This window comes from Kryptolebias marmoratus, linkage group LG7, assembly GCF_001649575.2.
Source record: "Kryptolebias marmoratus isolate JLee-2015 linkage group LG7, ASM164957v2, whole genome shotgun sequence".
Lineage (NCBI taxonomy): Eukaryota > Metazoa > Chordata > Actinopteri > Cyprinodontiformes > Rivulidae > Kryptolebias > Kryptolebias marmoratus.
In genome coordinates, this window is record NC_051436.1 from 6043026 (window position 1) to 6066676 (window position 23651).

A 23651-nucleotide genomic window follows, 5' to 3' on the forward strand; every position below is an offset into this window, starting at 1 on the left:
TCTGCTTGCTTTGCACGGGTTTCCACCGGCAAAAAGACAAATTCAAGAACAAAACCTACAAACTGACAGTTTGTTCTTCTGATTTAGGTAAATAAATTTGTTACTTTCATTTACTTACGGCATTATCTGTCTGTGTCAAAACAAAATGTTCCTTTGCTTGGATATGATAGTTTGTTTAAATTACCCCCAATTTCCTGTTAACTCCCATAAATTGCCGTAATTTGGAATATTTCTAAAATTCTTCAACTACCCATGAAAGGTTCCTGTGAAGTTTCCGGTAATTTACCTGAAATCTTCCACCCCTTTTGCAACCTTATTGTTGAACAGCTTTTAGGTGTAATAAACTAATAAGGTCAGTAGTTAAACCAGAAAAATAAAAGGACAGAATAAAATCCTTGGCGCAGATCGGAGGAAACTTAACGTGAACTTTCAGTCATCAGCTGCACAAAACCTTAATTCCAAATGAATCCAATGAATGCAAATGTAAGCAGGTGTCTGCTGAATGTGTAAATAGGGACATTTATTGTAACAACACTATAATAATTTCAGTGTGTCAACTTGTCTCGTCATGTCAAAGTGTCCAGAAGTCAATTAATGCAGATTTAAATGGGATTTGTGTTAGTGTTGACAATAATTAAGGGCCCCTCTCTGCTTGAATTAATGTTTATTAAATGAGGCTCAGTTTTGAGGCGACTGCATCAGACAGGTATAATTTATATCTTTTGTTGCTCTCACCGAGCTCGTTCAGTCGTCTGTGTATAAAGACGACCTTGTGTGAAGCGCACGCTATTATCGACTGAGATCCCATTCCTCTTGTAGCCAGATTACAAAGATAAACTTAAAAAGGGCACATTTCAATGTTTGTTGTAGAATCAGTCGTTTGGCCGGTTTCTATGCCGACATACTTTTCAGCTATATTTATTTGTTTTATATTGATACAACACTTTGTAAAATAGGAAGTAACAGAAAGCCTTTGTGGGTTTTTTTTTTTTTTTTGTTCTCCATCATTTTCACTGCGGTTAAGTGTGTTGAAACTCCTACTTGGTCAAATTGGTTGCCTCTTTTATTAGGAGCGTTTCTGTTCACTTACAACCAGGTTAATGCAAGCTCCTCTGCTTTCTTTGTGCCCACCGTGGGGACAGAAAGTCTCAAGTTACTGCGCTTTAACAAGGTACGATTTTTCAGGGGGGGCAAAAAAGGATGCTTTAAAGCACACGTGTCAAACTCAAGGCCCGCGGACCAGATCCGGCCCTCTGTAACATTTCATCCGGCCCTCTAGTCTGGGACAGATCGAGTCTCTGATTCTTATTTTGCTTTAAAAAACTGAGCCTATTTAGTGAAGTTTTCTCTTGACAGTGACTCAGAAGCCAACAATATATAGTTTTAATTTCTGTATAATCAGGTTTTTGTTGATGGCTTTTAAAAAAAATGTGTTTTAATGTTAAAAAATTCATTTAAAAGCTGAGTGAGGTGTAAGAAATGACAGCTAATGATGAGCTTTTTGAAGTTTGATCTGTTTGTCTGTGTTCATTAAAGTCTGTTTGCTCTAAATTCTGTATAATCTGTAACTGGGAAAAGGTCAATGATATTTCTATATGAATGATTTGACATAATACATCTAAAACCAATTAATTTATGTCATTTTTAATAAATATTGATCGTGATTGGCCCTTGGCTCGGACCAAATATTTAATTTTGGCCCCCTTGTGTCACTGGGTTTGACACCCCTGCTTTAAAGGTTTGGAAGACCAATAAATGTGCAGAATCCACATGCACGCATTTTCAGTGTGTTATGAAAGACTCTCAGCTCCAACCACACTAGATCTTAGCGCGGTATGTGGGAAACTGACTCAATTATAGCCATTTTTGGGTTTTCTGAAGTCAATTAGCTGTGTGGCAATCTTGATGTAGGTTCACTGCAAAAGTTAATCAGTTGTAGATGTACATCGAATGATTATTTTGTGAAGATTTCATTAAATTCTGTCCTGTGGTTTGTGGGATATTTTGCAAGCAGACGCACAAACACACACAGAGACCCAGGCAAAAACATTACTTCTGCTTCAGATTTTTTGGTGGTGGGCAATTAAAAATGTTGTGTAACGTTCAACCAATTTGTATGAGGTAATATTAAACTTTTCAAACACTGTTTGTCCTATGCTAACCATGTAGTTTGTTTCTGAACATTGCCTGAAAACCAAAGTAATAATAATAATGATGAATTTAACTGCAAAAATCTCAAAGTGCAACTAAAATCAGTGATAAAATCATCATCATAAAATAATAAAATTATGTGGAGGCAGAATAGCAATCCCTCCAGGATTTCGCAGGCATTTTTTGTGATTGTTGCGAGCTAAAAGTTGCAATTTTTTTATTTACTAAAATCAATAAACAACCATAACTTTTAATATATAAACCAAAAATACTTCCTAGTTTTGTAAGATAATTACCAACAAACATTGACATTCTCAAAAGGTGCTTTATTTGAGAACTTTGAGAGCTTCTAAACTGACATTCATGAGCATTTCTGGATTGTCCCTCGTCTGCAGCTCTCCTCACATGTTTTGCAGAAACAAAGTGTTTGTCGACGCATTTATGTTCCATGATTACATTGCAGGACGTGCAAAACAGCTTCCCCCCCACTCTCCTGCAGCTGGGGAGGAAACTGGTTTGCTGAACTCTTTGTGGGCAAATGTGAAGCATTAGCGCACATTTTGGCTTCGGTCGCTGCTCCTGCACGCTCCCGGCACTCTGATGTTAACAGGAAGTGACGTCACGTGTCTTCTTCGTGAGTTATTTGGGGTTATTTTGTATTCCACACGACACAAACCCACAATGAAGACACTAGACCGCAGAAACGGCGGCGAATCACTTTAGAAACAATAAATGTTGGGTTAAAGTTGTGGTGTTTTGGGCAAAGTTGCAAAAAGTCGCAATTTCGCGCGGTTTGCTTGATTTTGCATTAATAGTTGCGATTGCAACATCGCAAAATCCTGGAGGGTCTGGAATAGGCTTGCCTAAAAAGAAATGTCTTTAAGCCTTTTTTGAAGTCAACCAGTGGTTGCGGAGAGAATTTCAGCAACGGGGGACAGCCCGATCTCCCATGGTCTCCCATGGTTACAGCTCTGCGATCGTAAAGATCGAGTGGATGAATGTAGAATGAGAAGGTCCTTCAGATAGTCCGGTGAAGTTCCATGTAGACATTGATGCGTAATGAGAGCAATTTTGTACTGAATTCTGTAGGTGACAGGACGCCAGTGAAGGTTATGGTGACAACAGGCCAGCGAAAAATTAATCTTACCAACAATTTGAACCAGGGCGTCTTGTTTAAAAGCCTTTTTCAGTCTTCTGTATGTTTGATCACCATGCAATCGGATCACTGAGCAAAACTCCCTGAAATTGGTCATTTTTGTGAAGAGAGCAAAAAAAAGGTAAGAAATGGAAGCTAAAAGAGGGATGGGTGGAGAAAATTGACCATAAAGAAGCAGATGTGGAGTACAAGCTGGATAAAATCTGTGAGACGAGTCTGAACGTGTGGTGTGAGTAGGTCATTCAGTACTAGTATGAGAAAAGAATCAGCCCTAAAAAATGGATTAAACTGCACGAGAAAGACTGTGACTCAGTTTTTTTTCTCCCCTCTTAGTCTATAGGATCAAATTGAATGACTGAAGTATGACTAAAAATGAACCGACAAAACAAAAGACCCACGCAAAAAAAAAGCCCAAGTGAGCACGGAGGTCAGAAAGTAGTCGAGACGAGGAGCAAACCGAGTGAACAAAAGATTGAATCAGAAGTCAGTGAAGGTGAAGGAAAGAAAATTAGAAAGCTAAATTAAAAGTGTGGAGGGATGAAGTGAGAGGGGCAGCCATGCATGAAGGTAACGCCTTGCAGGAGGCTCGGCCTTATTTCATTTTAGCACTTTTGTAGTTTGGACACTGATGCTCCCTCCTTTTTGTCTTTCCTCATCGTCTCGTCTGTCCCTTTCATTACATCTCGATAGTTTTTCTTTTTAAAAAGCTGCTTGAAGAAGGATGGCGCAGTCGAATTATCTTTGCTGTAATTCAACACATCACGGCAGAGTCCGATTTCTGGTTCAGAATCTCTAAATTTATCTGTTCTGAGAAACTTTAGTTTTATTTCAGCACTTAGATAAAGTTTAGCTGTTTGCATTAGTTCTCCTTTATCTGTTTTTTTCTGTAATCTCACATGAAATTATGCAATTTTTGGAACCTTTTTCATCTCTGGACTGGATGGATTTAAACAAAACTTGCAGCAAACGATTATTGGATGAACATCTACAGCTGACCACCTTTTGGAACTAACTTCGTTCAAGATGGCTGCCACAGCCAACTGACCTACAACACAAAAATTGCTGTAACTCAATCGGTTTTATGGATCTTCAGCTAAAATTTGGCGTGGTAGTAGCTGAGACTGGTCCCCAACACATAATCTGAGCGCTGACGGATCACACAAGGTCTTTGTTTAAAATTTAGCTTTTAATTGTTTTGATTCAACTATATCTGTTAGCAAAAAAATCTTAAGACCGATTGGATATATTTTAATAAAACCTTCCGATGATAATCATTGGATATGTTGTACCTCTATAACTGATCAACCTTTGGAGCCAATCTAATTCAAGATGGCCAAACTCAAAAATGGGCGATAACACAGCCAATTTTCCAGATATTGAGCTGAAATACGGCGTGTGGAGTCATCCTCGACATTAGACAACATCCTTCTTAAAACACTGGCGTTAACTTATTTACAACACATTTCTAAGCTCAAACTGATCATGCAAAATCACAAAATATATCCCAATATTGCATGAGATGGTGCTTAATGTTATTTCCGAGGCATAAAAGGCGACAAGCGACGTGCATTCCTTCAAGAAATGCCAGACCTTTGTCAATACATTCATTTCTGCCGTTTTTTTGCAACTTTTTCTTTACTGAGCCATTTTATTAATGCAGTTTTAACATTCTAGCACTGAACCTCCAGCCCTCTTTCACCAGCTCTTCGTCCGTTACTGTCAATTGATGCAGAGTTATATAATAAAGCACTGATGGGTCACTGACAGCGTATGATTAAGAATTATGGGAGAAACAACCTTTTTTTTTTTGCCTTTCCTTTCAGAAATCTAATCCCTGCAGGTAATAGGTCATGACTAGTTTGAATTAGTGCATTAATATCCTTTCACAATCTATAGATTTGGATGTAAGGTAATATTTATGGCTATGACCATTGACCCCTGTGCCCTGGCAGTCTGTATTTATCATTTCGAGCTACAACAAGGAAAAAAACCCAACATAAATGGAGATTGTCTCGTTGTTGGTTCTTTATGCCGAGTGCTCAGGGTATTTTCAGTGTAAAAGTAAACGTAAATGAACAACTTTTTTATTCTGCTGCTAAATTAAATCAGTTTTCTATCATAGGAGGATGATATGCATAAAGGGGTCAAAGAGCTGCTGTGTTTTAGAGGCATATTAAAAAGCAAAAGACTAACTCATTTACTCCTGATGTGCATACATAGAAGTGTAGAGACCGCTTTAATGGTGACTTTTTTTTATTTTCTGTAAATTCTACTTGAAATGTGGTTTTACTTTGTTCTCTACAGCCTGTGAACTGTAAGAAAAAAGAAAAGATGCATGTTGTGAGGTTTCTAAAGCAGAGGTTCTTTTCAGAATTTACTATTTTGTTTAGAAAGGATTGTTTTTTTGTCTCTGATCAAAAAATTAGGATTAACACTTCAGTATTCTGTAGGAGAAGGCTAAAAATCTCCAAAACTATTTGTTTGCCAAAAGAACTGATTAAAATGTAGAAAATTATTTTCAATTTAGTCAAAAATGTAATTTTCTCAATTAATTCTATCCTTGAAAGATTTGTTGTCTTACCTAAGGTTATTAGAGCTGCAGAATATGTTTTCATTTTTATTGCATTTATTTGGTACACAATATTAACGTCACAACTGTCTGCTTAAAGTGCAAAAAACCCAACATATTTTCCAAATGCTTTGCGTTTATACGCTGCATGACAACAATATATTTGACCAATCGGATGGATTCTTACTGCCCTCAAAACATGTATCTATATTTAGATGTTCAAAGTGTGGTAAGCGTCAAGACAGCAGAGAAAGGTTTAAGGAAAATGGTGTTTTATCTAAATTTATGGTATTACAAAATGTACTATCACTTTGCTTGTTTTAAAAAATATCCTGCAGAAATTACGTGGTTGATGTAGGAATTTTCACAAAAACACGCAAGTATTAAATCAATGCTCTTCTGAATCTACACTTGAATTAATCTTCATATATGTGTGCGTTTGTCAGCTTTTTTTATTAACACATTACTGCTGTGTCGAAGTTAGTTTGAGCTACAAAGTTGGCTGCTAAGTGAACTTGATGCTCAGTAAAGTTCTGGAGTAAAAGGTGTAATGGAGTCATTTTAAAAGAGAGCTGAAGTCAGCTCGCACTTTTTATGGCCCGCTGCCTAAAGGCAGAGACAAACGATGTTTTTGCCCCGTGTCTGTGTGTTTCTGTGTGTGTATCTGTCTGTTACTAAAATATCTCCTGAACCACGGGACAAATTCTAATGAAACCTTCAGAAAATCATTGGTTGCACGTCTACAACTGATTAATTTTCGATGGCCACCACAGCTAATTGATCTCAGCCAACAGAAAATGGTTACAACTCCGTCATGTATTGAGCTAAGAGTCACGATCGCATCTCTTTAGGTGTCACAGTATCGCGTGAGATCACACATAATGTCATTTACAAGGTTTGACCAAAACAGCTCCGTCCCTTTTTATCAGAAGATAATAAATGCTGACATGAAGAGCAGCAGGGGATACGAGTTTCCTCAAGGAATGCTACGCCTTTAAATTAATACCAGATTGCTTTAATAACATCCATCCATCTTCTTCCGCTTATCCGGGGTCGGGTCTAAGCAGGGAGACCCAGACTTCCCTCTCCCCAGCCACTTGGTCCAGCTCCTCCGGGGGAATCCCGAGGTGTTCCCAGGCCAGCCAAGAAACATAGTCCCTCCAGCGTGTCCTGGGTCTTCCTCTGGGCCTCCTCCCGGTGGGACGTCACCAGGGAGGCGTCCAGGAGGCATCCTCACCAGATGCCCGAGCCACCTCAGCTGGCGCCTCTCGACGTGGAGGAGCAGCGGCTCGACTCTGAGTCCCTCCCGGATGACCGAGCTTCTCACCCGATCTCTAAAGTAGAGCCCAGACACCCTGCGGAAAAAACTCATTTAATACCAATCCACCTCTAATTAGCTGCGATTATTTATCATAGACTAATAATTGCACTGATGGAGCTGGTTTCCAGTTCAAGAGGAAGTAGGGATTTATTATATTTCAGTGTCCTCCCCAAGGATTCATTGACATGTGAGCTGGGAAATGAACCAACAGACGTCTTATTAAAGGATGGGAACTCCACCTCCAGCAGCTGAGACGTGATGTCTCAGCAGTTACTCAGCGCACTGCGAGGAAATGCATCATACTTTGATCAGAGCCGCAAATATCTGTGGGAGTTCATGTCTGCAGGCCCACATGCACTCGCAGCAGACGCAAACCTCGAGACATGACGGGTAAAGAGTTATCTGAGTGCAATTAAGCATCTGTGTTTGTTCAAGGGTTATTCTGTAGTTTTTTTTTTTTCCACGTTACTCAGCATTCCTTTAATTATTCAGATTGGGCCAGGGTTTTGCCTCTAGCAGGGAAAGCAGAAGGAGGGAGGGAGGGAGGTCTGCTCTGTGTTGTTCCTGCCCGTCACACATAAGTGCTCTCATACACATGAAGACAAAAGGCACACATCCTCAGAGGTGACCGTAGCACACACTCGGTTTTGCTGTAATAGGGCCACTTATGAGTTTCAAATTAAATTGCCCTCTAACCTGATGTCAGGGGACACACACTCCCTCATACCCTCACACACAGTCGGCTGTTCCTTCTTTCTCCTTTATTTCCCCCGTCGCTGCTGATGGTCTCACATTTGGAGCACTATCTAACACTCAGACTGCCCAGTGTCTGAAACTCAGGAGGGAGAAGAAATATTTTACACACACCGCCACCCTGACACACACACACGTACAATAAAGCGAAAGGTATAGGCAGGTGTCGTAAAAATGCGTCAAAGCAACAACATGGGCTCATTTTTTCAGTTTAAATTTATAACACGCAAAGTGAGCTAACAAGGACTTTTGAGAAATCAGTATTTGGTGTGACCACCTTTTGCACCCACTATCCTAGGAATGCTTACATAAGTCAAGGATTTTGTAGGTTTATCGTTAGATTTATGACCAAATAAACCAAACAGGCACTCATGACCATCATCATGTAGCTTTAAAAAGTTTTTAATTGTAACAGAACCGTCTATAGGAGGCTTTAAACTGGGTTGGGAGCAGCCAGAATAGTTTCATGTCAGACCAAGGTGAGACTGAGCACAGCAAGAGGACACAAGATAGTTGCACTACAGCAGACTATACCACCATTACTACTAGACTACATCAGAAATGTCTCTCTCTGGCAGAGATCGTGACGTACAGTGGAGCTTCAAGATAGGCTTTCCAAGTTGTTTTGAAGAGACCCAAAGAAACGGACAACATTGAAGCCTATAGATGCTATTGTTGGCCTAGGAAACCTGATGCACCAGGTGAAGGACATGTCATTCTTACTCCTCTTCGAAATGTCAGCCACGACCATCAGCTCAGAACTGATAGAAACCTGCTGGACTTTGGTACCGTCGCTTCCTGTCCAGAGAAGTCTGACCAGAAGTGGTCTTGTGATCAAAAAAGCTGAAACTTTGACGAAGAAACGAGGCCATTCAAGTCCGCTTAGCATAAAAAACTGGGGTGCAGAAACAGGGCAGCAGGCGCTCTAAACTGAGTCAAAATCTGAATTGTCTGATCGTAGCAGAAGGCGGTTTGTTCACCGAAGGGCCGGAGAGCTGTACAGTGATGAGTGTCTGTAGACAACAGTGAAGCATGGTGGAGGTTCCCTCCAAGTTTGGGGCTGCGTTTCTGTAAATGGACTAAAAATCTGGTCATCATTAACTGTGTTGGCAGAGCTGTAAAATACAAGCAGCTACTTATCTATTTTGGATTATCACAGATGCCTCAGTTTGTCTCTAAATTCATTCCGATGGGATGACCCCAATCATGCAACAAATGCCACTTTTCCACCGGCTCCACAACAGAAGCCCCGCTCTACTCGGCTCTACTCGGCTCTATAAAAAAATGCAACGCATTTCCACTGGCCAGTTTGGTTGGTAGCAGAGGAACGCCTCCTTGTTGCGGGGGGCGGTGGGGGCGCAAGTTTCGGTTGTGCTACCGAAACTTGGCGCCATTTGTGGAAACAATGAAAGCGTTATGGACAACGTTGGCCCTGTGTTGTTGCTGTTTTCTAAACTTATGGGGATTCTCCTGAGACTTCAGGAAGAGAGGCGCAGTGGAAGAAACGCTCTGGATGCCGCCATTGTTGCGCGGAGTAGGACAGCTGTTATCCGCCGGAGATTTCAGGCTTTACAGCGCCTTCAGCTGGGGGACAGACGGCAGAAACGCTGCAGGGTAAGCTAACGCTGTTGTTTATATTCCTACCGTTCGCTCTTTATGCTTGCATCTGGTCACACCCACGACCAATGAGGGAACAGGAGCTAAGTTTGCGCCGCCCACCAAAGCAGGGCCGGCCCGGCTGGCCCTACTCCGAACCAGGGACCAAAGAAGCAGAAACCGGCCTCGAAAAAATGCAGATGGAAACGTGTGCAAAGCGAGCCGAGTAGAGTGGAGCCGAGACCTTTAGAGCCGGTGGAAAAGGGGCATTAATGCCTTTTAAGAACTGGTCCTGGAAGTGATGATGGACAACAAAGTGCTTCATCTCAATGTCGGGGTGTTTCTGGGATGGAAAGAATAGACGGGAAGATCTGAGACAGTCTAAATCAACAGAAGATCCTGGGTTTAAGTTCTCCAAGATGTTTGGAACAACCTACCTACAGATTTCCCTCCAACAAGAACTCATAAGGTTTTGAAGGCAAAGCGTGGTCACATTAAATAAAGACTTCCATTCATTCATTTTGCAATATTATTTAAATAAAAATACCAATTAGAGTTCAAGTATGTAAAACATTCTTATATTAGTGTGGGGTTTTTTCCATAAGGGCCCAAACGTTTTATGCATGTCATGTGATCAGATCTGTGTTCTGAAAGTACTTGAGTGCTTTAAAAAATGACAGCCCACACACATTTTTCTCAGGACCACACTGTATTTCTTTTCTCCCCCTCTGTAACACATTCAGAAACATGCACACTCAGCTGTGGGTGTCCAGAGGCCAGTGTTAACTAAAATTAAACACAATGACTTCGCCCCCTTCCTCTCTCATCTGTCGGTCTTTCCGTAGTTGTCAGCACTCGTACATTACTCCCCTCTCTGTTTCACTCTCCACCTTGGACATTTAGCTTTATCTTCAAAGGGTTTAATAGAGAGTAAAGACATCCAAGAGGAGAGGTAGATGAAAGGGAGGATAAGAAAAAATATATTTTTGCCCCTCTTCACCATTTATCCCAGATCTGAAGCCTCATTTCACTTTAGGACACTTGTTCTAAAATTTGATCAAAGTACAAATGACTTTTCATCCAGATCTGAATAAACTGGCTTTAAGCATTCGGTTCCCTTCAACTTGCTGTTGAGAGATTTTTATTTTTTTTGTGTGTGTCTGTCTTGAACAAGACCAAACAGTAGACCAAGTACATGCCTGCTGAGAATCCTAAATCCTCACAGCCGGTGGGATGGAGGTCTGCACCTTCAGTTGTTCACATAATCACCTGATTATATTAAGTAAATAATGTTAGTTTTGTCCTCTGGTTTCTGTAATGTTTGGGTAGCATTTCACTGTTGGCTGGAACTGCTGGAGACTAGTTGGTGACTCAGATTTGCGAGAAAACGGACAAATTTTCCGTTCCATTCCCACTGAATCGTGTTTGCGACCAGCGAGTTCACGTGGCTGCGTTCTGAGCTGCCAGTTTTTTGAAAATCGCGGCCCATTTGTGTGTGCATGACCTAGAATACAGTTCTGCAAGCTGTGCAAACACCTTGGCAGCCATCCCTGCATGAAACCAACCCGTACCAGGAAACTGAGAATCCCACAGATGTTTTGGGACGTTTTCGAAGGCTCGTCTGTGACGACTTCGCGATCGCCGTTAGTCACGTTGTTACCAGCAGACATGTGAGATGCTGCCTGTTGTTACACTGAGTTATGTGTTTAGGTGTTTAATTAGCTGTGCTCAGTTGCAGTTTGCTGTGAGTGCACATCTTGCTTTCCTGCTCGATCAGTGTTAAAATCACCTGCAGGTAGCAATGAAAGGATCTCGTCGCAAATTAGCTTAGACTGTGTGAAACCAGCAGATATGGTTGGTAATAAGATTCACGATCCATTAGTCTGACAGCTTTTACTTTCTCTTCTCTCTGTCAGTTCAGCTCTTGTTCTGTTCTTGTTTTTTCTGTTCTTTGAGATTCTTTTAATTCAACTGCTGTTGTACGTCTATTAAGTTGTTTTTTTTTTAATCTCCCTGCTTGTATATCTGTCAGGGCTTCCTCTGTAGTTCTGGAAAGTCTGAAAGATGAAGAATTTAGTATTTTCCAGTTCTGGATAAATAAAAAGGAGACCATTAAAATAATATTTTTACACTTTTTTTCTATTCTATTTTCTTAAAAATGCCATAAATTTCTTTTTTTTTAATCACCAATATATTTTAAATGATAAAAATTTAAACAAACGGAGGACTTTTTTACATTATTAGTTTAGAAAATAAAGTCACAGTGACGTCAACGCTTTAACAGTCTTTGTTTTTGGAGTTGGTGATTTTAAAAACTCTAAAACTAAAAAAAACGAGTGAGCATGTAGGAATCATCACGTGTATGTTTCAGCATCTGTAGCACAGTTGGTTTACTTCCTCTTTGAGCAGAGATTTTATCAGTTTAATGTGTTGCAGCTCGTTTAAGATTCTGTGCATATCTCATCTGTACGGAGCTGCAGCACCTAGAACTGCAATCTTCTAGCAAATATTTGGCAAAATAATAATAAAAAACTGTCAGAATATAGCAGACATGTCAGCCACTGCATTACAAAACCATCCAATAAACCTTTCCTGTAAATGTTTATACTCAGATTTCAGATATGGCCTGAAAATAAACAAAGTAATCTTATGGAATTTTGTAATGGAAATTGTCTCATAAGCCTGCTGTGTTTGCTTCTATTTCATGCCTATTATTAGGTTTTTTTTATGAGATACTTTAATCAAATAAAGTGAAGTTTTGCCTCCTTCTCTGTGCATACAGTAAAACCCATTTCCATCAGAGGCTCACCTTAAACCCAACATATGTTCATAAAGTCTGCAGGAATTTTGGTTTCCAGACTAAATTTTAAAAGTAAAGCAGTAGCGATTATTTAGTTGCATTAAAATAATTCGCTGTTGAAAGCCTGAAATCTTGTTTCTGTGATTTACAAAACCCCACGGCAAAAAAATATAGTTTGAATTCTTTATATACATTTTCAGATCAGCACATATTGTGTGTAAAAGTACATTTGTAAACAAACGCACACAAACATATCACGCTACCTAATTGTTATGGTAATCAGTCACTCTTTGTTCCATATGTGTAATTTTTATTATTTATATCAAGTCCAGAGAACAATATTCACTTTGGCAAAATGAAATCAAAACAAAGGAAACAACATTAATGGGAAAAAGTCGTCATTATAAATCTAATTGGCTCTGTTTTAATAGGCATCAGTTTGAGTCAGTGCGTTGGGACGTTTGTACTTTCCTGGTTGTTTTGTTCTTTGTGCTTATTCATTGTCCTTTGAGCTCGATTTATCAACTATTCGTCAGTGTTTTTGTTCTGATCGTGAATCATAATTTTTGTAAGGAACAAACAGAAATCACACATTTCATATTTTGCGTCTGATCCTAACATCATTCCCCAAAAAAACTGAAAAACAGAAACACATGGTGCAACAAGTAACGTTTTATATATAGACCATATATATATATGTACTTTCAAGTTTTCTTGTTTTTTTTTTTTTGTTCTTCTTTGATAGTTTGAGTCTCTGTAGTCCATAAGAATCTTCCAATGATGTTTTTTTTTCTATTATTATTTTTTTGTAGTGACCTCCATGACGATTCTGTTGGTTTTTTCTGCCTTCTTCCTGACATTCATCCGTTTGGTTTGAACATTTGAACCCATGTGGCACAAAGAAATCTAAAGTCGCACAAAATGAGTTTGAAAAGTTGGACTTTCCTTCACCGGGTTGTGCTCTCTGACCATGCTATGTTACTGAATGTATCCATCTGTAATGCCTGTCTCCAGAACCTTCAAACAATGCACTTCAGTTTCTATAGACCNCTTTTATCATAAATGTGCAAATTCCTACTTTCTACAGCGTGTCCAGAAAGCATTAAACATTTTATACATCGATGGAGTCTGACTGGATTGGCCCCTCACAGACATTCAGATACATTTGTGCACCCAAACACACATCCAGTCTTTGTTCCATTAATGCACGCTCACTTATGCAGCCATTAGCATTATTCATTCGTTTCCATTATCCGACATGCAGTATGATGTTGTCTTTCAGAAGTGGATGGACTCATATGTTCCATCTTCCTCCTGTCCCCTCCATTTTGTAATCCATATTGACTCCATTGTGATCCTAATATTTTTCTTTTAATAATGTCTGCTCCGCTCATTCCCCTCCCCTTCGGTTCATATCGATTGATCATGTCCAGTCCACCAGGCTCTGTATTTATACTCCCATAATCCACGAGCACAGCCAGCCGAAATCCTTGTCCAGACGCCAAAGGACGCACAAGTCACATTCAATGCATTTTAGGAAAAGAGTTTCAGAATGGGCCGTCAAGGTCAAAGTCAAAAACCTAATTAAGAAATTTGGGCTACTCCAACCAAACATTTCCCCCGCCGTTTTCTTTGTAAAAGAAGGTTTTTTCCAGTATTACCAGTGGTGGAATTGTTTTTGATCCAGTATAAATCCTCATGATGCTGTGTTGTTGGTTGAGTGGACTCTGGAGGAGTGAAGTGTTAAGAGAGAGGGGAAAAAAAGCGTAGTTCTGTTTTTGTCAGGGCTTTACGGAGATCCAAGCTGAGCTCAGACCATCTCTGACTACATAACACTTAGGGCTGCGCAATATTTTGAAAATTTGTTTGTTATTGCAATGTCAAAGTGCACATGGTCAGTATCGCCAAGAACTGCTCGTACTGCATTAAATTATAGACTATTATGTTTCGAGTGATGGTAGTGGCCTAAATGCTTAAAAACACCGAGCATTGTGAGCACCGTGATGACCAAACAGAGGCGTGAGGAAAATGTGGGTTTATAGCAACTCTTATTGTCACAGACGCATTCAGTAATATCACAATTGCATAATTCTCTAATATTGTGCAGCCCTAATACCACTCGCAATGACCATTTCTGCTTTAGTCTAGCTTTTTGTTACTTTTTCCGTTCTTTACATCTGAGCCTGAGGGGTGTAATTAAAATAAAATTTTCACTTTCAGTGGCACTTTTTCTTTTACCCCCTCATTTTTTCTGAACTTCCTGCTGAGCAAAGAAGTTGGTTTTGTCCCGATTTGACCCGTCTCCCTCATTCTGATCTCTGCTCCCATGTACAGTTGCCTCATATTTCATTTCTGCTCCTTTAATTTCGCCTTCTCTAATCGACATCCTGTTCAAACTTTTCAGTCGCAGAACTCTCCATTCCTCGTTTTGCGCTCTCTCCCACACACACTATACAACGCTTTCCTCCAGATCCTCAACATTCCCCGTCTCCCTACTCCTGTCCTTTGCCTTCCCGGCTGTAATTCCAGCGTTTGAGTTAGAGTTAGTGGTGTTGTAAGCGTGGATGTATCCCCGTTTGAAATCTTGGCCCCCGAAGCTCGCGCCACTTTCGCCCTCGTCACTGGTTGTCGAGGAGGTCGTGCTTGTCGCCGAAGCACACTGCACCAGCATCCCGTGAAGCGACTGGCTCCGTCTCGTCCAGATCACGCTCAGCCGCTTGGCACAACTTACAGCGCCATAGCGCCTGGCAACGGTTGCAGCGGCATCAGTTGCTAGGGCAACAGAGGATCCCATGTCTAGTGAGTGCCGCCGTTTGCCAACAGTCCCGCAGGCAGGGCTTAGAGGGGATCCAGGGCTCTGATAAGCCTGCGAGGAGTTCCATTTGTCCCTACCTCTGGGTGTGATTCTCCAGTCCAACAGCTCGGAGTCTCTCAGGGGTGCAGCCAGAGAGAAACTGGCTCGATTTGTCAGTTCTCGCTCCAGACGGGGATTTGGGCGGTCCCTGGAACGTGACTGCCGGGGCAGTGTGGATGGAGGAGAAGGAGAGTAGTAAAGGGGAGTTCTGTCACTCTCTAGGTTTTGCGGCAATGCCTTTCTTTGCCTCACTACCAGTGCCATCTCACTTCCTGCTCCTGTTGTAGTGGAAACCACCCCTCCAGCAGATAAAAACTGCTCCAGGTTGACTTTGGGCTTTGCCCTGGGCTTTGGGGGCAGTTTTGGAGGGACGGGGGAAGCGGAATCCACTGCATCTTTCTCCTTGTCCTTATCTTTCCCCTTCTCTACTCCCCTCTTAGAGGGCAGACCATTGGGCAGGACGACCATCATCATGTCTCCGGAGCCATTTGATTGGTAGCATCCACCGCCGTTCCCCCCCTTATCCCCACCTCCCACTCCTCCCCCCTGACAGCAGGCCCCGCCTCCCGCCTCAGTGTTGCCATTGTGACATATTATGTGATCTCCGTGGTTGCAAACGCGGTGGCGAACCATGAGCGCAACGGTAAACACAAGCAGGGTGACCACAACGACACCGCCAACCAATATGGTGAGCGTCCCACCCAGGAAGTGGGCTTGAAGAGAGCGGCATGCTGGGTAAACATCCTTGGTGGAGAACGTTGTGCAGCCGAGAACTTTAGTTGCCGCTAATGATGTGATTGAGTCATCAAAAATGGCCAGAACACACAGGTTGTAGTCCACACCAGAAACCAGGTTCTTCAACAGGAAACGGTCACTGGTCGATGGCAGGATTCTAAAAAGGATTTAAGAAAACAAAAAGAAAAAGGTTTTGTTAGTTAACTGAGCAGGAATACTTTGCACAGAGGTGAAAGCAGAATAATATGCAGTTACATGAAGCGTGACCTGAATATTTAGAGTAATCTTTTAGTGGAATTAAGGAGAAACGGATGAATATTGGAGAAGCGGAGGAAATGAGGAGTGAAAGGATGGCTAGAAAGAACACCGGGTGGATACTGAAGAAGGGGAGGGGAGGGAAAGGAAAAATGAGGCCATTGATGGAGAGCGCACCAAAGAGACATTAAAAGAGAAGTCTGTCTGCTCGTTTAGAGAGCAGTTGGTGTGTAAAGTGTGCGTGATCATACTTAAATCCCCGCAGGAAGCAGACATTAAGGCATTTTGTTGAACCTCACATGTAAAAGTGGCCTTTTTACGTTTTAACAGCGAGTGCTTGAATTACAATAAAGTCGAGATGAAAAAACAATCTAAACTTTGCTGTGAATTTGATTGCGGATGATTTTGTCTGTAATGAGTGCTTGTGTGGGATAATGAAGAGAGGAGTGTTTTAAACGTGTCCTCGTTTTAAGTGTTTGAGTAGCTGTTAAAACTAACAAGTAGGGAAGAGGTGAACTAAATCGAGAAGGGGGGGAAAAACAGGAGGCCCTCATTTTATATCATTTATGTTCTGCTTGTTTCATTGTGGGGATTTTTCCCCGTGTAAGGAATAAGTGCATGTTTTTGATAAGTATGTGTGGGACACTGAAGCCCACCTGAAGTGCGTGGCATTGATTGGTTTGAGTTTGTCCTCTGCTGCTTCAACCCTCTTTTCTGGGATAAGTATATTTGTGCGCGTTCTCTCCTCCTCGACATTTCTGTCCGGTTTCTCACTCGGCATTAAATATCCTATTTGTATAATGTGTTTCTATCCATTCTGCTCCCCTCAGACCTGACTTACATCCCATAAATGCCATCAAGGATGACTCAGACGCCCCGGGGAGCTTCTTCTTTATGCCTCTGAACCTAACTCTATTTAAAATTCATTCAAAAATAAAGTCACCGAGGACTGCAGCAGTTTTTTTTCCCTTTGGTTTCAGATTGGCTGTAATTACCGTCACATAATCAAGTTTTACAAAATGAAACCATCCTGATTGACGCTTCTCATGCATATTTATATTGGTGTTGATGGGATGGGATGATGGGATTAGATGTTTAATAATGCAAAGTTAGCTGGGAAATCAGAGGCACCTACTTTCAGGCAAGCTGCAGGGCAGATGGCATAGATTTTTAGTCATGGCTTTTCTGAGTAAGAATATTGATCACAGCTTTTTACTGACTTCTCCAGGCTTAAAAGTTACAAAAAAAAAGAAATTTACTGAACTAATACTCAAGATAGTAACCATAGCCTAGATATTGTATACAAAGGGGTTTTTTTGCAAAGAATATTGTAGCAAAAATATCTCCCCTGCTAAGTTTCAGCTGAGATAAAATATTATTTTTTTTATAAAGAGTTACAAAACATTGTTTGTAAATTAGAGCTCAGCTATAATCTGAGCAGAAACTAGGGGCATTCTTATTAAAATCTACAATGATCAGAGGTCATTATGTTAAATTTCCCCTCTAACAATCACAAACCTACCCGTTAACCTCAGTGTTGCAGCAAACATGTCTGTTACCATGGCGAAAGCTCATTATTAAACTCAACGGTGCAGTAATTTTAGCAAAGGCGTGCCTTCCTGCAGCTCCTTATAACCTTTGAACTATTTAATTTCCCCAATATCAGCTAAGATTTCCTTTCAAAGGACTTGAATTTACATCAGAATTGTCTCGTGTAGTCCCCGATAAAACTGGCATCCATTCCTTTTTCTATAAATTAATTTAATCAAATTTATGTTCGGCCAAAGAACTTGTAATTGGCACCAATTATACAAAAAAAAAATCTCAAAACTTCAGAGCAAATGCTAAGATTTAAACGTAAAATTGGCCACTTTGTTTTATTCCCACAGCCATGAGTAGCACATTTTCTGGACTAAAGTCAAGCCATGGCAGTATTGTCTAATATGTCAGGGTTGAAAACACAAAATGAAGGACTCCGGGGCCAATCAGTCACACCATAGGATTGTGAGTTACCCCCTTTAAAGCTCAGTGGTAATAACAGTGGTCACTCAATCAGATTTTCAGCAGGAAATATACAACAGTCACAACTCTCAGAGCTGCTGCAGATTCCGAGCTGAAAGCCCTTGGTCATATTGTAAGAATATAAAAGGCCCTGAGAAATATCACAGTGGTGTCGCAGCCATTATGTGTCCAAGCATAATTGATAGGCACTCTAAGCCAGAGACCACCCTACCCGACCATAGTGTGGTGTGATGTACTGTAACGACACAAGTTATTGTTAATTAAAATGTATACTGGTTATTTGTGCCCTTTAGGATCCCTTTCTTCGCTCAGTATTTCATATTAATATAGCTCCAATGCTACATGCAATATTGGATGCAAGGAAAAAGGCATTACTGGAATCATGTTTATGCAGTGTTTTCCTTATATGTGGCTGGATTGATGATTTAAATTAACTAGCATAAAAGCTGAAGGAATGTTGGTGTCCACGGTATAAAAAAACTGGACTATCAGTAGGTTTATAATAATGTGATCCAACGTTTGAGTCATTTTCCAAAAAACAAATCCCGTTTCACATCTGTGGACAGATACAGGGAAGGTGGTGGAGGTTGAGGGAGGTCTGAAAAGGCTGCCTGGACCTTTTTAGATATTACTTCAAACTGCGGCGTATGAGCTGAGCTTGCACAAATACTGACAAATGATTTCTCAGTTAGGAAACTTTTACTGGCACAGAAATCACTGTAATTTGGTATTTTAATGCGTTATCACGGTCAGTTATCCATAGCGAACACAAATAAAATGGCTAGAATTGTCCTGTTCCTACAGGAAGATATTTTTGGGACACAACAAACATAGGAATGTCTAATTTGATGTGTGCCACTGTTTGTTTGTTGGATTTTTTTGGTGCATTAGTTGATTATCCTTAACCATTTTTTAAAAAAAGCATCATTTTAATGTCCAATGGTAAATCTTCTTTAACGAGCATAATTGTTGCGGGCTTCATAACTAGTCATACAGCACATATAGTGGTGTTGATCTATAACCTAAGAGTTTTTGGACTTTTCTCGTTGGTTGAAGATGTTTATTCATCCGAGAAGCTTTCTCAGTTCAGACTTTTCCAAGCTTTTAAACTGACCTGAGTTGCTCCGTCTATTCGAGCTGAACTCAAATGGATACTCTCTTCTGAGGGTCTTTAAGGGCGTTTGTTTGCCCTGCGGCACATTAGGGATGTTAGGGGGGGGCACCGACCATCACTATAAATTTTCTGGCCCCCCTGACCAGACAGTCCTACACTCTTGAGTCCTGAGCTTTTGTTTTGTGTGTATTTTTACTACCTCTAGCTGTTTAAGATTAGTAGAACCTCCTTTTTTAAAAATTTTTTTTACTTCCTGTGTATTTTTAGTCAGTCATCTTTTCTTGCTTCAGATCCTCCGGCGATGCGTTCGGGGCTCGTCCTGAACTCCGAGTTTCTCTCCGTTTCTGTCACTGCACTATGTCTCTATTAGCCTGAGCAGTAACCATGTAGCATGATTTAGCACCCAAGGTCACTCCTCCTCCTTCTCCTCCTCGTCTTCCTCCTTCTCTTTTCTCCATCATTTTCTTTCTAAATACCTCCACTCCTTCCCTCTCTTTCTCGTCGTCCTGCAGCTTCTGTTGATTTCTCCTCCTCCCTCCTCTCATGGCTTTCTGTCTTCTCCTCTGTCCCTGATGAGATTGTGAATCTTTTACTATGCTGGCAGCAACAAAAATAGGCATATTTACTAAAATATACATGGACGACTCGGACGCGTTCACAAACACATGCATCTTTGATATGCTGATTCACCACCACTCACCGCATTGTGTTTTGGTCTGAGCCGTATTGTGTTGAATTCAAATCCCTAACAAATGTAACGATGCTCATCGAGAACCTGAGTGCTCTCGAGATGATCTACGTTCTTGTCCTGGTGTGCTGGTCTGAAATCAAACGAAGCGATTTATTAAGCAGTTTTTTTTGTTTTGTTAAAGTTCCCTCGCTGTCCTTGTTACCGCGGCTGCCTCCCGACACACAAAGAGCGACCGACTCTGTGATTCTAATTACCGCGCGGATAAAAACCGTCGTAAACACAGACGCAGGAGGAAAGTGAAGCAGACGAGACGCCGCAGACGCAGAAATTAGTAATAATTAGAATCCAAGAGATGGAGAGAGGGATGAAGGAGAGGAGTTGTTTCGCTCATTTTTTTTTCCCCCCCTCTTTGTATCCTCCTCCTCCTCCTCCTCCTCCTTGTCCCTATTTGTGCTGAGTTTGGTGGTCTGGCATCAGACAGGACTGGGCTCAGATGAGAAGGGGAGAAAGCACGTCGAGGAGGAACAACAAAGCAATTATCTCCCCCTGGCTGACATCTATCCCGCGCCTGTTTCCTCTTGCTCATGTCACTTCCTTTGTCCGTTTACTCCTTCCTCCCTGTTTGGTCTCGATTCGTTGAACTGTTTACCGTCTCATTGGCTGTCCTCCTCGATTTGGACCACTCGCTTCTTCTGTTTTCCTTTATCTGCCTTTCTGTCAGTCTTCTCCAGATTCTGTTTTATGCTCTCTTCTGTCTCTTTTTTTTTTTTTAATCTTGCAGTTTCACTTTAATATTCTTCAAAATGTTTGATTTAGTTTTATTTTTTTTTTCTCATCCTGATCCACTATTTGCATCTCCTTATTACCTGTCTCTTTTTTAACTGAAAGCATCCATCACTCCTTATTTCTGACTCCGTAGTATCATATAAAATGACACGCATATATAAAGTGCTGACTGTTTCCCCTGTTCCCTCCTTCCTCTGCCTCTGATTTGTGCTGACACATTTATCGACACACTAGTTTAACACTTAATTACTTCTTCCCAAAGGGTACAACTAAACCCTATTTCGACCCCTTCCCTCAGTCTCTTTTTGCTCTTTTTTTTATTCTTCATTTCCTGCTTTTCCTCCATCGTTTTCTGCACGCCTCAGTCCTGTTTTATCTCTGAACTTTTCCTTTTTTAAATCAATCCCTGTCTCAGCAGATGCACTTATCTTGTTTCTTGTGTGATTTCTTGTTCTTGTTTCCCAGCTAAATTAAGATTCTTGTATCAGATTCCCCAGAAGTATCATATTCAGCAATACAAAGAGTTGCGTGTGACAGAAAAACTGAAAGCATCTCAGGATGTTTGATTGATTGCAGTCAGGGGAGTAAAGTATACACGCTGCATACTACACAGTTAGATATATTTATAGCTCAGCTCAGCACTCTATCAAATATTAGCCGAAGTTGTTGTATAATTAGCAGCAGAAAATGACGTCCTTTGACTTAATTTTCAGGTTCTATTTCTTTCGGTTCCCTCTCCTCCTGCGCCTCATTAGCATGTTCTCCACTCACTGTCTGCTCAGCGTGCTCTTTCTCCGCGAACGTCCAACTTTCCCCCTTGTTCTTTCTAATTGCGCCCCCCCCACCTTCTTAGACTCGGCCATGAAAAATGCTCATTATTTCTTAAAACTCCGCGTGATTCTTCCTTCAACTTCCTCCTCACTCTCGCTCTCGTCGCCGTCATTGTTCCCATTGCCTTTTTTAAACGACGTGCCAAACTTGGCACTTTTGACTTCCCCGCAGGAAGGTTGATCCTGTTGTGACTGGAGTGTAATTGTGGAAATTGTGAAAACCCTTCCTGCATACCTGCACTTATAAAAACCTAATCAGAATTTACCTCTTTGGTCTGCAAGTGTCGAAGAAATGTGGCCCGATGACGTGTCGAATCAGGTTTTATTTCCCAGCGGTGCTTTATTAAAAATGTCTCTACTTTAAAAATCATGAGCACAATAGAAAGCAACAGACTGCATCTGTGGATATATTGCATATTATATTATAATGTATTATACACAAAGGGGCTGGAGTCAGAAACAGCTCCTGTAAACTTTAATGTATTTCCTATAAAATAGTTCTGCAGCAGAATATTGCTGTGACGCTCTGAGAGGTGGCGTAGACTTCATGTTGGGTGGTTTTTGGTTTTGCACCAAGCTTCTTGATCAACTTGATTAGCTTTTAGCTGTTTGCTCTGATCTTGAAGTAAAATCTTTACACTTTAGACCATAAATGTTGGAACAATGATTATGTACATTTGTAATTTTGCAGACGTTGCTGCCCAAAGCATATTTTGAGCGTAAGATTTTTGTTTAGGATTTTGCCATTAGCTAACAGGAAATAATCATTTCACTACCTTTTTTGAGCAAACCCAAATCAAAATGGCCGCCGACTGAGCCTAGAAAACACAAATAATGGCCAGTTTTCCAGTTACTGAGCTAAAGTTTGATGTGGTAGTAGCTGGGAGTCATTCACAACTTATACTTGCAAGAGATCTTTGCTTAAAACGTTAGCATCAGTTGTTGGCATCAGCTCTGTTTGTTAGCAAAATATGTCATGATTTATTGGGCGGATTTTAACAAAACTACCACAGTAATGATTGGATGTACATCTACAGCTCATCAACTTTTAAGATCCATCTAATTCAAGATGGCCACGACAGCTAATCAACATTAGCGAACACAAAATTGCTCTAACTCAGTCAGTTTTGCAGATATTTTGCTTGAATTTTGAAGTCGGTAGTAGCTGAGAGTCATTTACAACACAAACTGTGAGTCATCTTGCATTATCACATAACATTTTCAAGGTTTTAACCCAAAAATTCCACCGTCGTCATTTCTTAACATAAAGCGGCGAGCGATATGCGTCCCTTTTAAAGGAATGCTGAGCCTTTAATTTTCCTTTTCTTTTAATCACGAGTTGGCTTTTTTATTGTCTCAAGCTGTTTTTGTCATGATTTACTGGGTGGATTTTAACGAAACTCCCAAAGTTTAGAGATCCATCTAATTCAAGATGGCCACGACAGCTAATCAACATTAGCAAACACAAAATTGCTCTAACTCAGTCAGTTTTGCAGATATTTTGCTAGAATTTTGAAGTGGTAGTAGCTGAGAGTCATTTACAACGCATATTGTGAGTCATCTTGCAATATCGCTTAATATTTTTAAGGTTTTAACCCAAAAATTCCACCGCCGTCATTTTTTTAACATAAGATGATCCTGGACTGAAACTCAATATGCGATATTGAGCCTTTAATTTTGATTTTCTCATAATCACGATTTGGCTTTTTTAAAAATTGTCTCAAACTGTTCTTGTCATGATGTATCGTCAAAAAGAAGAAGCAAGATTTGTTTTCTCAAACAAGATGTACCAAAAGTGACCGGTTCCTATGTTAGCTGCAGTTTCATCGTTCGCAGTCGCCGCCATGACACCCGGAGATCTTTTAACAGTAATGCGTTGATCCAGGATGGATGTTCGTTGATGTGAATCGGTTAATGATGCAACAATCCTGATTTCTAGTGGAAAAAGTTCCCTTTTTATTTGTGATTTCGAAATATTTTCTAGCCATTTTAACAAAAGCAGCTCATTATCTTCTGAA

The 23651-nt window shown here is 40.7% G+C and overlaps 2 protein-coding genes across 5 annotated transcripts in view; one reads left to right on the forward strand and one right to left on the reverse strand.

The window, feature by feature from the left end:
* pcxb (pyruvate carboxylase b) overlaps positions 1-23651 on the forward strand; it is a 393092-nt gene that overhangs the window by 207792 nt on the left and 161649 nt on the right. The window lies entirely within an intron of this gene.
* Positions 14604-23651, reverse strand: part of LOC108234853 (leucine-rich repeat and fibronectin type-III domain-containing protein 4) — a 48570-nt gene continuing 39522 nt past the window's right edge. For all 3 annotated transcript variants that reach the window (XM_017414399.3, XM_017414396.3, XM_017414398.2), the window contains one exon: positions 14604-16092. In XM_017414399.3, coding sequence (XP_017269888.1) covers positions 14796-16092 — 1297 coding nt within the window. In that variant the 3' untranslated portion in view covers positions 14604-14795. The remainder of the gene's footprint in view (positions 16093-23651) is intronic.